Source organism: Aspergillus japonicus (genome assembly GCF_003184785.1).
Source record: "Aspergillus japonicus CBS 114.51 unplaced genomic scaffold BO86scaffold_79, whole genome shotgun sequence".
Lineage (NCBI taxonomy): Eukaryota > Fungi > Ascomycota > Eurotiomycetes > Eurotiales > Aspergillaceae > Aspergillus > Aspergillus japonicus.
In genome coordinates this window covers 61,209-73,585 of record NW_020291716.1, presented here as the reverse complement: position 1 = coordinate 73,585, position 12,377 = coordinate 61,209, and the positions used below count along the sequence as shown (strand labels likewise).

The following is a 12,377-nucleotide window of genomic DNA, read 5'->3' as shown; positions in this document are numbered from 1 at the left end:
CTGCTCTTTGACATCCCTTCCTTGGCCAAATGGTAGAACACATTACTGTCAATGGTGCTGGCCTTGCCTACCGCCTGGTCGGACCCAAGGATGCTCCCTTAATCATCACTCTGCACGGTGGTCGTGGATTCGGTCAGTAAAACTGCGCCTTGTACCAGACATGCCTCTAGCTGACCGCAGAACAGGAGACCACACCTCCGACTTCAAAGCCTACTCTCCCTTATCTCAGGGTAACTACCGTATCCTTTCATTCGACTATCGCGGACATGGCTACAGTTCGCGCACCAAACCGTATACTTTCCAGCAACTAGTGGACGACATCGAAGCCCTTCGACGTCGCTTTGCAGGGGCAGACACCCCGTGCATCATTTGCGGCGGCAGCTTCGGTGGATTTCTGGCTTTGCAATACTCTATACAGTACCCAAATAAAGTGTCTCATTTGATCTTGAGAGGGACTGCTGCTTCCCACCATCGTAAGTCACTGCGGGCACGAACTTTCTTTTACCAGCACCCCCACCTGAGTGCTGCAGAGACGCGCACATGCTAACCACCTTGCGAGTTTTTCTTTGATTTACCGTACAGACGAGGAACAAGCCATCCAAACCCTCCACGCCCGTCTCCACCGAGCCCCGGGGATGAGCATCAACATGCTCCGTGACAAGATCTTCGGTCACTTCGACAGTGACATCGAGTTCCAGCTTGTGATGCATGCTGCTGCACCGCTCTATCGAGAGAGGTTTGATCCTGATCTTGCTTTACAGCAGAATCTTGCTACAGTATTCAATGCCGAATCGCATAGTATGCTCCGCTGCTGCTCTATTACTCTGCTGAACGGTAACCGCCGGTGACTGACACGTGCCTTAGATGATCTTTACGCCACACCAGAGAAATTTTTCGACTATCGAGATCAGCTCCATCGGATCAGTGCGAGGACTCTAGTCATCGTTGGGGAGAAAGATTGGATTTGTCCGCCGGCGCAATCAGAGGTTATTGTCGAGGGGATCCCGGGAGCCAAGTTGGCGGTTGTGGCTGGCGCAAATCATAGTGTGCATCTGGAGAAGAATGAGATGGTTTTGGAGATGATTCGGGGGCATTTGGCTCAGGACTAAGACTGTTAGCAGGGTGGTACTGCACAGCTTGATTGTCCAGTTTTCGTAGCCATCCCCTGCCTCCAGATACCTCCGTGATATATGTTTGTCAGCTCAGAGTACGGTCCAAGAATGAGTGATAGTCTATGTTCTGGTCACAACCCAAGAATTCTACCTTCAAGCTGGAGCTCTGGTAAGCCAGTTCCCCCTTAATTTGGCCTTTACTTAGAGAAGCACTATGATATTAGCCATATCTACCTTTTGTCCCAACATTATGCTCCTGTTTACACATCGGAGAAAGGGGTGTTTTGGGTACCGACCTATAAGTGGTGCTTATCTGACAGTCTCCCCATGTCCGACAGGTCGGCTCTTGGGGTGACGATGCAAGAATCAACTCATCCTTGAACAAGACATCTGCCATCGTTAACTCGGAGACTTGCAGAAAGCCAATTGCATCTCCCGCATGGTATCGGGCAGTATCCACAAGGCAGTGCGTTCAAGCCGACGATAGCAGATCCCACTCGCCTGATGGTGCGACCTATCTATTGCGGATCGCTTAAAGCCATGCAATCCCCTAATTCAAGGATACTTGTGCAGTACAGTACAGACTTATTTCACCTGAGCTTTACTAGGTATCTTTGGGGTAGGCCCCATCGGGCCCGGTTGCACCAAGATTGGTCTTATTCGCCTAGGAGACCTCGAACTCGCTGATGGGCTCTTTATGTCTTATTGTCCTGTCCTGTCCGGAGAAAAGGGCATGCTGGCCGCACGGTCGATCTCTCGAAAAGACACACCCGATGCATCGAATCCCTGCTGAACTCTTTAATGTGGGGTTTAGGCCCTTCCAAGTCAATGCACGTGACTGATGATGCACCTGGATCTTCAAGAAGTTTGAGACTTGAATTGTTGCATGGATTTAGATCAGTCTCTTCTATCGCCTTAAGCATTGTACTGAGGCATATCAAGAATGGGTGACTGAATTACACAGCGCTCACATCATAGAAGTCTCTAACATCACATCTGGTTGATTGGTAAGCAGCTTTAGTAAAAGAACTAGTACCCCGCCTGTCTTCGAGAACAGTCCAAACCCACGACCTTGAGAGGGAGCCGACAATAAGTAGGCAGGTAACAGAAAACTCAAAGTCACCTCAAGAAGTGTGGAGGGAGGAAAAAGAAAAAGAAATCAAAGATCAAAAGGAAGAAAGGAAAAGAAAAGTTTTCTTCTTCCTCATACAACAGCGATTGACTACAACCCCCCATCATCTTCAAATTTCGGCAAGAGCTCCTCCCTAGGATGCAAAAGCTGCTCAATATCCATCACATCCCTCCCATCCACCCCCTCCAGCCCCTGCTCGAACTTTTCCCGCATCCAGCCAGGGAAAATCCCAAGCACCTCAGAAATCTCTTCGGGGCTGAGAGCACGATAGCTGACCACGTTGCGACCCTGACCCCAGTTTCGCCACACTCCGTCCATGCCCAGATGAGAGAAGCCCAGCGGGTCCTGTGGTAAGGCGCGCAGAGTGGTTAATAAGACGGAGTTATTTGCGCAGGCGGGCCCCTCAGCTGCGGTTTGTTGTGTTTCGGGCTGTAGGTTATCGAAAGTATAAATCTTAATGTGCATTTTGAGTCTAACAAGAGAGGGAGTTGAGACCCAGAGTGTGCGTACCATGTGTTCCGCTGCTGCTTCGCATGTTTCTTGCATTGGGAGTTTCTAGGAGAGATAGGAGTCTAGAAGATCGTAGTTGTTGTGCTATCACGGACGTCGGAATATGGGACAACAAATGCTTGTGTCTTTCAGATTTTGGTTTTGGAGGGGTCAAAGGATGGGGCAATCTTAAGCCTTATATGTGCAAGGGGAATAGGGTAACTTACAGAGAGCAAAGGTCAACAAATACTGAACCAACAATTCTTCTCAAATTAGGAAATGATTGGCGGAGGCGCTGCACCCTAGGCACAACGCCACCGGTCTACCTAGCCCTGGAAAAGTACCAAAATAACCACAAGTTGATCAGGAGCGGCAAAAGCTTGGATATTCCATGTCGAATATCTGAAAGCAAAAGTGCCCTGGCATCTACTAGCGAAAAAGATGAACGGGTCACGTAAATCCCAAACACCTTACAACTTGCCGAAATATTCCTCGCCCCTCAACAGCACTCTCCCCTCAATAGCATAAGCCCCAGTGAAGATGGTCTGCCTTAGCACAAACAGAGCAGGTATAAGAATAGCACAAGACGGGACCCGAGCAAGCATAGTTGTGACATGCGCGCTCCGCCAGGTGATTGAGAGTAGAGGAGGAACTGGCAACAGGAAGACTGGCTTCATCAGGCTCTGGGAGTAGTGCCTTTAAGTCGAAGTGGGCGAGTTGCGCAATGTCAATCACGTCTCTACCATCAACACCTTTGAAGACCCCGAGAAGGTGTTCCCTGGCCGGCGAAGGAAAGCGATTGATGTACTGATTGATTTGTTTGGGGTCTAATTGTCGATATGCTAGCACGTCTCCAGATCCACTAAGGGATATTAAGACGCCGTCATCATCCAGGTGGAGATATCCGTCACCTGAAGGAGCCTGTATAAGGGTTGCGACAATGTCCCAGACATTGTTGGTCCCCTAGGACAGGGTGTAAGCTTTCACTTTTGTTGTATTGCGCTATAGCAACTTACGCTGGAAGTAACAGACGCAGCAGACAGTAAAACGGCGAGGGGTAGAGTTGCCTGGAATTTCATGATTGTCTGGTGGAATGGACTTCGTCCCTCAACTCGAAACTTGCTATTAGGCTGCTTTGGAGGATTGTTTCTCCTAGAAGGGGAAAAGGTAGTATCCTTCCAAGTTCATACAGGTCCACGCTAGTCGTAGTGTCTATTTTCTTTAGCTAAGACAGGATAGGAAACAGCAGAAATACCTATTTTGATTGTGGAAGTCAGGCCAGCTACCTATCGACTGATGACCTACTAAAGTTGAGATCTTGAAATGTGAAGTTGGTAACATATCGAATGCAGGTTTCATGGATCTGGGGGGTTTAATTATCCAATAGCCTTTGCCTCGGTGGGGAATGAGAATGGGATGCTATCGTGACTTAAAGTCTATCATGTACTCGGTACTAGTACTATCCGTGTCTCAGTCAGGGTTCGAAGACGACGGGATGTTTTCTAACTACCTATTAGCCTATCATGGATGCTAGAGCCGGGGTCCGAATCTGTCAAAGAAGCATGCAATCCGAACTTATGCGGCAGAATCCTTGCGCGTCGGGTAGGCCCGAAAAGCATGGCTCCAACCGGGCATAGTGACTTACTAGCCTTCGCGAATGGCTTACTTTAGCTTTCATGTTGGCTTTAGTCTAACAGGGATGACACTTACTTTGACCAACAAGAATATAGCTTATATTAGAAAAGCGACAACACCAGTATTGTCGGACACTTCTTCCCATCCGAGGTTCCGCGATGAGTGTTTCCAAAGATCAGATGCCACATTATTCAGCGTCAACGGGGCGATAACAACGCCCGGGAGCGAGCTTGGGAAGCCATTTTGGCAAGACCTGTCCTCAAAGGCTTGGTATAAGAGGTTAATGCTTGATGCCGCCTATTGGAAGCATAACCTCTAGGAAATTACATGTGTTCACGTTGACTGACGGGTTGTATAGGTTTCACAACGCCTTACATTAATCTAGCCAAAAACAGGATTCTGATGTGCCTTCTGGGTAAGGAAGGCACCACGCTTTCTCAAAGGTGACCAAACTATCTATGTATCACTTCACTGCTAGAATGTGCTGTTATACCATCTCATAATCTGCAGTACCCAAATTCCTGGACACGTTGGGGTCAAACCGACTTCCACCCTGGCTGTCTCACCATGGCCGCGACTTCGAACGGATCGACAGTGGGGTCATTCTTGCTCACAAAGCCGAACCTCTGATAGACCGGCTGGCCATCGGTGCTCGCGTCGATATAAATGTGCGCATTCTCCTCGTCGCCCACCTCACATCCCCATTCGAGCAATAACCGTGCGGCACCGCGTTTCCGGTAGTCGCTATGTGTCGCTAGCATATCAAGATCTGGTGGTCGCGTGAGCACCGTCAGTCCACTCTCAATAACCCTCAACGAGATACTCCGATTCTCCCGGGGTCAAACGTACAGAAGTTCTTGGGAGCACCTGCGACAGCCATCGTCCGGTTGGTCTCCAAGTGGCCCAGAAATTTATCCATCAAGGCTGGGTCCATTTCAGAATGCCACGCGGGCCACCGTCGTCCGCGCTCTTCGGCGGTCTCCAGCGACCACTTGGCGTACGCGACAATGCGGCCATTCTGCGCTGTGTCCACGACCTTGAGATACTTCGCGTTGGGTTTGTGGAGCATGTCGTGGCGGTTGGCATCGTTCCACCACTGGCGCACCCCCGGGGTGTCTGGCCAGAGGAACAACATGCCGGGTGAGAAGGCATTGTACCACAGGTCGGTGATCTCATTCAGATCATCGATCGTGGCGAACTCGAGTCGCAGAGTAGAGCCATCCTTCTGGGAGACACGAATCGTTTCGGCTGCCGTCATGTTGTCTGAGAAGATTTGTGACGGAACGTGGAGCGAACAGAACAGCTGGCTGGAAGATAAGCAGACAAGTGACTGATTTAAATGAGGGGTTGAGTCATCGTCAGCTGCTGCAATCGACACTGAGACTAATTTTAGTCGCCCCGCCCGCGCGGGCAAGCGTGGGCGGCGTTGGATCCATGCGCCTGCAAGCCTTGTAGCGGAGTCGCCCCGCTCTTATACTTCTTTATCATTTGTACCAACGACAGGATTTGGTTTCCGATCGGACAAATGTCGCCTGCTCTACCATAGTATTGTGGTTGAGAGTTTGTTATTCGATGCGTGGCTTTGGCCATCCTTGGTATGACCGCACGCGATCCGTGTAACTGAAGAGACAACGTGGGTCGGCCCGCAAATTTCGAATGCGATCACAACACTCATCGACATCCAGGCCACAAGTCACTAACTACGATGTACGATGTTGGTCGATGTGAGGCTCCGGACCCAACATGGTTAGCCTGTGCTCGTCTCGTAATTGATTAGTCGATAGAGAAACCAGCATCGACTCGACTGATCGGGTGTCGAATCAGATCCAGCTTGCTTCGAGGCGAGGCATATTTCCATGCTCCTTTGCCACGGTCGCTTTTTACAGAACTCCTTCTCTCTGCTAAACTACCGGGTCCTAATAAATCGTGCATCAGTGCCCATCTACAGGAGGCATGAGGCGGGTGATGCTGTGCGACACGACAAAACCCACCTTTCCGGCGCACATAAGCTTCATGGGTGTGCTCCATTCAAGGAGGCTATAATGGTCATTAGACTAGTGCACTTGCATTTGGCAGCACAGAGTGCCTGTCGGACGTTGTATCCTTTGCTTTGCTAGGATGAGACTGTTGCCTTCTTTTCCGGTTGCACCCATGTCGCTCACGCGGCATGTCATCATTGCCATGCAGTCATGAGGCATTGAACTTGATCCCATCCTTGATCCCATCCTTTCATGAATAAGGATGACTCGATGGGCCGCTTCCCATGCCTATACTATACCTACAAACCAACTCGCCGTTTAGCAGAGTACTCTACTAAACAAAAGTGCTCGACCTAGGCAGCTACGTATGTATGACTTGTGGCTTCGAATATTGAAGGTGTCATATTCTTCCCCACCAACGACCTACAACCAATGTGTTCGCTTGAAGTTAAATGTCATCATTGAGCTCGTTACTGAGAGTTGGAAGCATTCTGTTGCGACCAAGCCCAGAAACTAAGCACGTTGCAACAATAAGTGCATTCGACGGATGGCCATAGAGTGGCAGCAGGTGCTCCTGGCGTTTAACCCCCACATGTCCACATCCACCGCATGCTTCTCAGTGCCTAGGGAGAATCCATTGCGCTAACTTGGATCTGCTTAGTGCGATCAGAGAGTTGTGCTGAATCCCCAGGCCCAGACCTATCAGAGCTGTGTTAGTCGCCAGATGGGTGGATTTGATTTGTGCGGAATGGACGAAAATCGATGATCAGTTCCAGACCTTCCGAGCGCTTGGCAGATTCTCTCGCCTGATCATGTTAAATTATCTCCTGAGAGAACTACTATCTGTCGAACGTTGCGTGCGTGCCCGATGCGTGTCTTCCCAGTTCTCTTGCAGCGTGATTTGGCCAACCAATAGCCGACAAGAGAGAAAATGACGCACCAAGCGGGATGAAAGATGGAACCTTGAAGTGTGGCGGTGAGCGCGCTACGCGATGTTACCCTGAAGGAAAATGGGACTTGGCCATACTTCAATTTCAGTACGCGATACGTGGATCTGCAGAAGATATGCCAGAAAACCCCGCTGCTGTCATCTTGTCGGTGTGCCTGCCCGAGTTGCATGGCTGGGGAGGGGTGGCTGACTTTGGGCGCCATCACGAACTCTCCGCGCGATCCAGTGTTGCAACACCACCAAGATTATCCTGAGACTCTCTCATGGCCAACTTGTATTTGAGTGATACTCGTGGCTGTCTACGACTCGAAATTAGGAATGAAGCCTGGAACCATGGCTCCAGTCAAACCCCACCACCAGTCGCTGCTATGATACATCGTCGGTTCGATTCCGACCGCGGGCCGCGATGAGGGATATAACACAACCCAACCGGATGGTGAAATCAAGGCATGAACTGCGCTGCCTATGCGCTCTTTATCAGTGAGGGATATAAACCCTTGTGACCCGCGCTGATTCAACCCGGCTTTTGTTCGCCCACAACGAACGATTATCATACACCAGTTGCCTTGTCTACGATATGGGTCGCTTCACCCCCACGATACCGGTCCCTCTGGGACTCATGCATTCTATACGAGGCAGCTCAACCCTGCCCGTGGTATATCCTACTCACGGTATCCGACTGTACTCGCAGGCTCAAAGCGACCAGGTGGCCGCAACTCGGTCCACGATAGCACAACTCCTGCGCCAAATAGACTCCAAACACACCGCCCAACAGTACCTCTCATACTTCAGCACACCCACTTTCTCGTCCCGCCCTTTCGCCGTCATCAAAGTCGGCGGTGCTATTCTCGCTGACCACCTCCCTTCACTCGCGTCTGCGATCGCCTTCCTAAGCCATATTGGCCTCTACCCGATTCTCGTTCATGGCGCAGGGCCCCAGCTTAACACGCTGCTCTCTGCCACGGGAGTCAAGTCAGAGTTCCACGATGGCATCCGCGTCACCGATGGACGCACCCTGGCGCTGGCTCGCACAGCTCTACTCGAGGAGAACTTTAAGCTTGTTCAGGAGCTCGAGAATATCGGTGTCTCCGCTCGGCCGTTGACCTCGGGTGTTTTTCAAGCCGAGTACCTTGATGCAAGCAAGTACGGCCACGTGGGCAGAGTCAACAAGATTGAAGACTCGTCTATCCGAGCGGCTCTGCGCGCATCTTGCGTGCCGGTGCTGACCTGCATGGGAGAGACTTCCGATGGACAAGTTCTCAATGTCCATGCGGACCTGGCGGCATCTGCCCTGGCGCGGGTGCTGCGTCCGGAGAAGGTCGTGTACCTTTCCGAGACAGGCGGCTTGGTGAATGGGAGGACAGGAAGGAAAATGGACGTGATCAGTTTGGAGTGGTTGCGGAAGCAGGAGTGGGCGCGGTTGGGGATGCGGTGGAGAGTGAGGATGACGGCGGTGCAAGATTTGTTGGAGGGAAAGGAGGGTGAAGAGGCAAGGGTGTCTGTAGTACATCCTCGAGGGCTGTTAAAAGAGGTCTTTGCGGGCGAAGGCCATGGAGAAGGGACGGTGATCCGGAGAGCTAAGGCTAGGAGAGAAGTCGCTCCAGAGCCCGTGGTAAGAAGAAGCGAGATGATGGTGGGCCTGGTTGGCGGGCAGGCGGGATTGCAGCAGCAGGCTGCTATGGTCTGAGCGGGAGACTCGCCCGCACGGTGATTACATTCTTGCCCTGGTGGTGTTGATGAGATTTCTCTTATCACAATCTGCATATATACTTTAATTTATTCCAAGGAATGCTCACTTCGGCACCCTACGAGCCCGAAACTAGGCACCGGGTCAACCTCGGCCCAGCCCTAAGCTGCAGAATGCAGAATGCCAACGGTCTGACGAAGTCATTGTCTTAAAAGACCAAGCAATAGACTAAGGAAACTGCCTCCAGCTAGCTTGGTTCTTGATAAATGTCTGTCAGCCAGAGGAATCTCACCGTGGCGGCGACGCACTGATCCTCAACCGTCGCGTGAAGCCCTCGCCCCCTCTGATTGGAGGAAGATGACTGACGGGATTAATATCGATCCCGTCCAGCAATCCATTGTCTTCAACCACTTCCCCTCCGATCATCCATCACGTTCTCTCTCACATGGTTACAATGGGTTCTTACCTGTGAGCTCCAATGGTGGAGTTGCGCGGCCGACCGACCGTTCTTCCCCACCTTGATAACTGGCTCTTCAGGGGAGAACTGCCGATCCTGCCGATTCCTACCCATTGCGACCAGCATAAAAGGTGCGCCCCATCCATCCTGCCAAACTTTGCTTCAGGCTGTCAGGAACATTCTTCAGAGTTTGAAGTGGCCAGAATCAATCTTTTTATCCCTCAATTCAATTGATCATGTCTCTCCGATCCGCCCTCCTTCTCGCCACGGGCCTGTCCATGGTCCAGGCCCGCCCTGCCACCTCCAAGCTCAGTGCACGCGGCACCATCGCCAGCGACGAGATCGTAGGCTTTGACCAGACGGTCCCTGATGATGCTACAGGCACATTGTACCTGAACTACCAGCCATACCTTTACGTGGTCAACGGATGTGTGCCGTTCCCTGCCGTTGATGCGGAGGGTGATACCAAGTGAGTAGAGTAGAGTACATGATAACCCCGCATACACCACCCCTTCCCCTCAACCCTGTCCCTTCCCCGCACTGCTTGCCCATCTTCCCCCCTCCATATCAAAATCTACCCTAACACCTCCAAAGTGCAGGGCTAGCCCCCACCGGCGCCTCCGACGGCGACTGCAGCTCCTCAACGGGCCAGATCTACGTCCGCAGCAACGTCTCCTCGACCGGCGACTACACCTACCCGACCGCCCTGCTGTACAGCTGGTACATGCCCAAGGACGAGCCCTCCACCGGCCTCGGCCACCGCCACGACTGGGAGGGCGTGATCGTCTGGATCTCCGACCCCACCGTCTACACCGCCGACAACATCCTGGCCGTGTGCCCTTCTGCTCATGGTGACTGGGACTGCTCCACCGACGGGTACACGCTCGACGGCGTCAAGCCGCTGATCAAGTACGAAAGCATCTGGCCCATCGACCACTCGTGCGGGCTCACCACCACCGTCGGCGGGACCCAGCCGCTGGTCGCCTGGGAGAGTCTGCCCTCGGCTGCGAGCACGGCGCTGTCGGATACCGACTTCGGGAGCGCGATCGTGCCGTTCAAGGATGCGACTTTTGATGATAATCTGGCGAAGGCTACTTACTGATGGACCCTATTTGTATGGCGATGGTTGGGGTGAGTAAATGTGGGGTTTGCCGGTGGACATAGCTGTAATTCTTCCGGCACTGGAGCATCTTGGTGAATGACTTGCGCTGCTGTACATAGGTGGTATAATAATGCCGAATTGCTATGGTTGTACTTAAGGTCATCTGAATATAAAGGGTACTAGCTAGTCTTACTGGAGAGGAGTACCTTCATTGATGTAAATTGATGTAAATTGATGTAAAGTATTCATCTCTATTGTTATGTAGAAGTATATTCACAACGATTGTGTCATTCACTCTTTGCTCCATTAGCATATTATACTTTTCTTAGTTCTTTGCTAGCATAAAAAATCAGGATGTCTGCAGCTACCTTCGTCTATAGAATCGATCCACCTTGGGGAGTTATTCACTGCAATCTTTCTTACTCTACCCTTTCTCTTGCAAACAATCAGATCTATTCAATGACTCTGATAGGTGAATGGCTCCCACTGACTCAACATCATTCAAGCTTTTCCATCCCCAAGTTATAAGGACCTTCCTTATCCCCCGTCTTTCTTTCTTCTCTCATCCACCTTTTCATCCTCTTCCACGTCATCTTCCAAGTTCATTTTCATCAACAACTTCCACCTTTACTCATCCACATGTCGTAAGTCCTGGCTTCCACGGATACCTGAAAGGATCTTTATATCTCACAGGCTCTAGTATTTCATTTCCTATCCATATCATGCTACTAGCGTCTTTTGGTACCCATCAGAAGTGGTTCTATGTACGTGCTTAGAAACCTGGACCTACACAGACCAGGCGATTGCTCAATATTTCTACCAAAACTCGCGTTTCCCTATCGCTGAGTACCTGATATACAACGATATATCAAGGATACATCACGCTATAGTGTCCTTTGACAGTCCACGACCTCTTTCAGACTCCTGGTCTATCCAGTGGCCCCAACAAACCCTGCTGACAGGTCCCTGTGATCTTCACATGCGCGCGCGTTTCTGCAAGGTGGGCGTTTCTAGCCCTTACCGTACGCATTCGACAGAAAAGTCCATGGGAGAGTGCCCAGTGAATCAGGCTGCAAACGGAGAAGACCCGACGAAGGAACCGGAGATGGCTGGAGTTGTGCCTAGCCTCTAGACACTCTAAGAGCCGCGCAGGTTCTTTGCTCAATTCAGGCGCTGAGGAAAGCATAATAAACTTCCATGCTGTAACCAAATCACTGTGTGAGATTAACCTGCACCGGGCCCATATCGTGTAGTGGTCACCACACTCTCTTCGCAGTCGGCCGACCGACACCCACTGACGTACGCAGTGTCTCGACCTTTATTAGCGTGGGAGTGGTACCTCGTACTGATTGATAGTCAAAATGGTACCTGGACCATCTGGTTAGGGGTATGAAATCACGAGAGATGTCATGACTATCCACGATGGTAGGCTGTCAACGATAATGCGACCCTGGTCGATGCTGGGGGCACCGCACGACGGCCCCCGGCGTGACCCGAACAGCCTGTCCACTCACCTCGCTTAGCAATGCGCACAATGGAGATATGGATTCGTATGGTCCTGCTCATCTCAAATACGGCGGGCTTTGTTCCCCGTGCGCGAGGATCACGGGTGTTTGACTTCCGAAATTGAGAGTGCTTCGGAGACTGGGTCCCTGCCGGACGAAGGTGAAAGAGGAATGATCCACAGGCTTATTGAAGCCTACCACGCACATATGCTGCGACAGGCCATCAAGAGCAACTGCTGTGGAGGTGGTTCGTATCCTCCTGATTGGCGAGGTGACGGATCTATGCGAAAGGCCTTGAGTCGGATCCCAATTGCCCCCTCTGTCTGTGGG

The 12,377-nt window shown here is 51.4% G+C and overlaps 6 protein-coding genes across 6 annotated transcripts; 3 read left to right on the top strand and 3 right to left on the bottom strand.

Annotated features, from left to right (window-relative positions):
• The first annotated feature begins 24 nt into the window (after nucleotides 1-24).
• Nucleotides 25-1,243, top strand: BO86DRAFT_347946 (alpha/beta fold hydrolase). Its single transcript, XM_025669292.1, has 4 exons — nucleotides 25-132; nucleotides 186-473; nucleotides 583-798; nucleotides 865-1,243. Exons 1-4 carry the CDS (start codon nucleotides 30-32, stop codon nucleotides 1,107-1,109), a joined length of 852 nt encoding a protein of 283 aa, XP_025523056.1. The 5' UTR covers nucleotides 25-29; the 3' UTR covers nucleotides 1,110-1,243.
• Nucleotides 1,244-2,078: 835 nt separating this feature from the next.
• Nucleotides 2,079-2,914, bottom strand: BO86DRAFT_392884 (uncharacterized protein). Its single transcript, XM_025672908.1, has 2 exons — nucleotides 2,755-2,914; nucleotides 2,079-2,673 (listed from the first exon to the last, which is right to left on the bottom strand). Exons 1-2 carry the CDS (start codon nucleotides 2,788-2,790, stop codon nucleotides 2,335-2,337), a joined length of 375 nt encoding a protein of 124 aa, XP_025523055.1. The 5' UTR covers nucleotides 2,791-2,914; the 3' UTR covers nucleotides 2,079-2,334.
• A 153-nt stretch (nucleotides 2,915-3,067) lies between these two features.
• BO86DRAFT_347941 (uncharacterized protein) lies at nucleotides 3,068-4,158 on the bottom strand. Its single transcript, XM_025669291.1, has 2 exons — nucleotides 3,750-4,158; nucleotides 3,068-3,696 (listed from the first exon to the last, which is right to left on the bottom strand). Exons 1-2 carry the CDS (start codon nucleotides 3,810-3,812, stop codon nucleotides 3,250-3,252), a joined length of 510 nt encoding a protein of 169 aa, XP_025523054.1. The 5' UTR covers nucleotides 3,813-4,158; the 3' UTR covers nucleotides 3,068-3,249.
• Nucleotides 4,159-4,704: 546 nt separating this feature from the next.
• Nucleotides 4,705-5,788, bottom strand: BO86DRAFT_392882 (acyl-CoA N-acyltransferase). The gene is made up of 2 exons (XM_025672907.1): nucleotides 5,218-5,788; nucleotides 4,705-5,137 (listed from the first exon to the last, which is right to left on the bottom strand). Exons 1-2 carry the CDS (start codon nucleotides 5,624-5,626, stop codon nucleotides 4,905-4,907), a joined length of 642 nt encoding a protein of 213 aa, XP_025523053.1. The 5' UTR covers nucleotides 5,627-5,788; the 3' UTR covers nucleotides 4,705-4,904.
• A 2,127-nt stretch (nucleotides 5,789-7,915) lies between these two features.
• On the top strand, nucleotides 7,916-8,983 carry BO86DRAFT_371338 (acetylglutamate kinase; the record flags this gene model as incomplete). The annotated part of the gene is made up of 1 exon (XM_025670318.1): nucleotides 7,916-8,983. The coding sequence occupies one exon, from the start codon at nucleotides 7,916-7,918 to the stop codon at nucleotides 8,981-8,983; it is 1,068 nt and encodes a 355-aa protein (XP_025523052.1).
• A 693-nt stretch (nucleotides 8,984-9,676) lies between these two features.
• BO86DRAFT_371337 (NPP1 family protein) lies at nucleotides 9,677-10,651 on the top strand (the record flags this gene model as incomplete). Its single annotated transcript, XM_025670317.1, has 2 exons — nucleotides 9,677-9,909; nucleotides 10,035-10,651. The coding sequence occupies 2 exons, from the start codon at nucleotides 9,677-9,679 to the stop codon at nucleotides 10,540-10,542; spliced, it is 741 nt and encodes a 246-aa protein (XP_025523051.1). The 3' UTR covers nucleotides 10,543-10,651.
• Nucleotides 10,652-12,377: the final 1,726 nt, after the last annotated feature.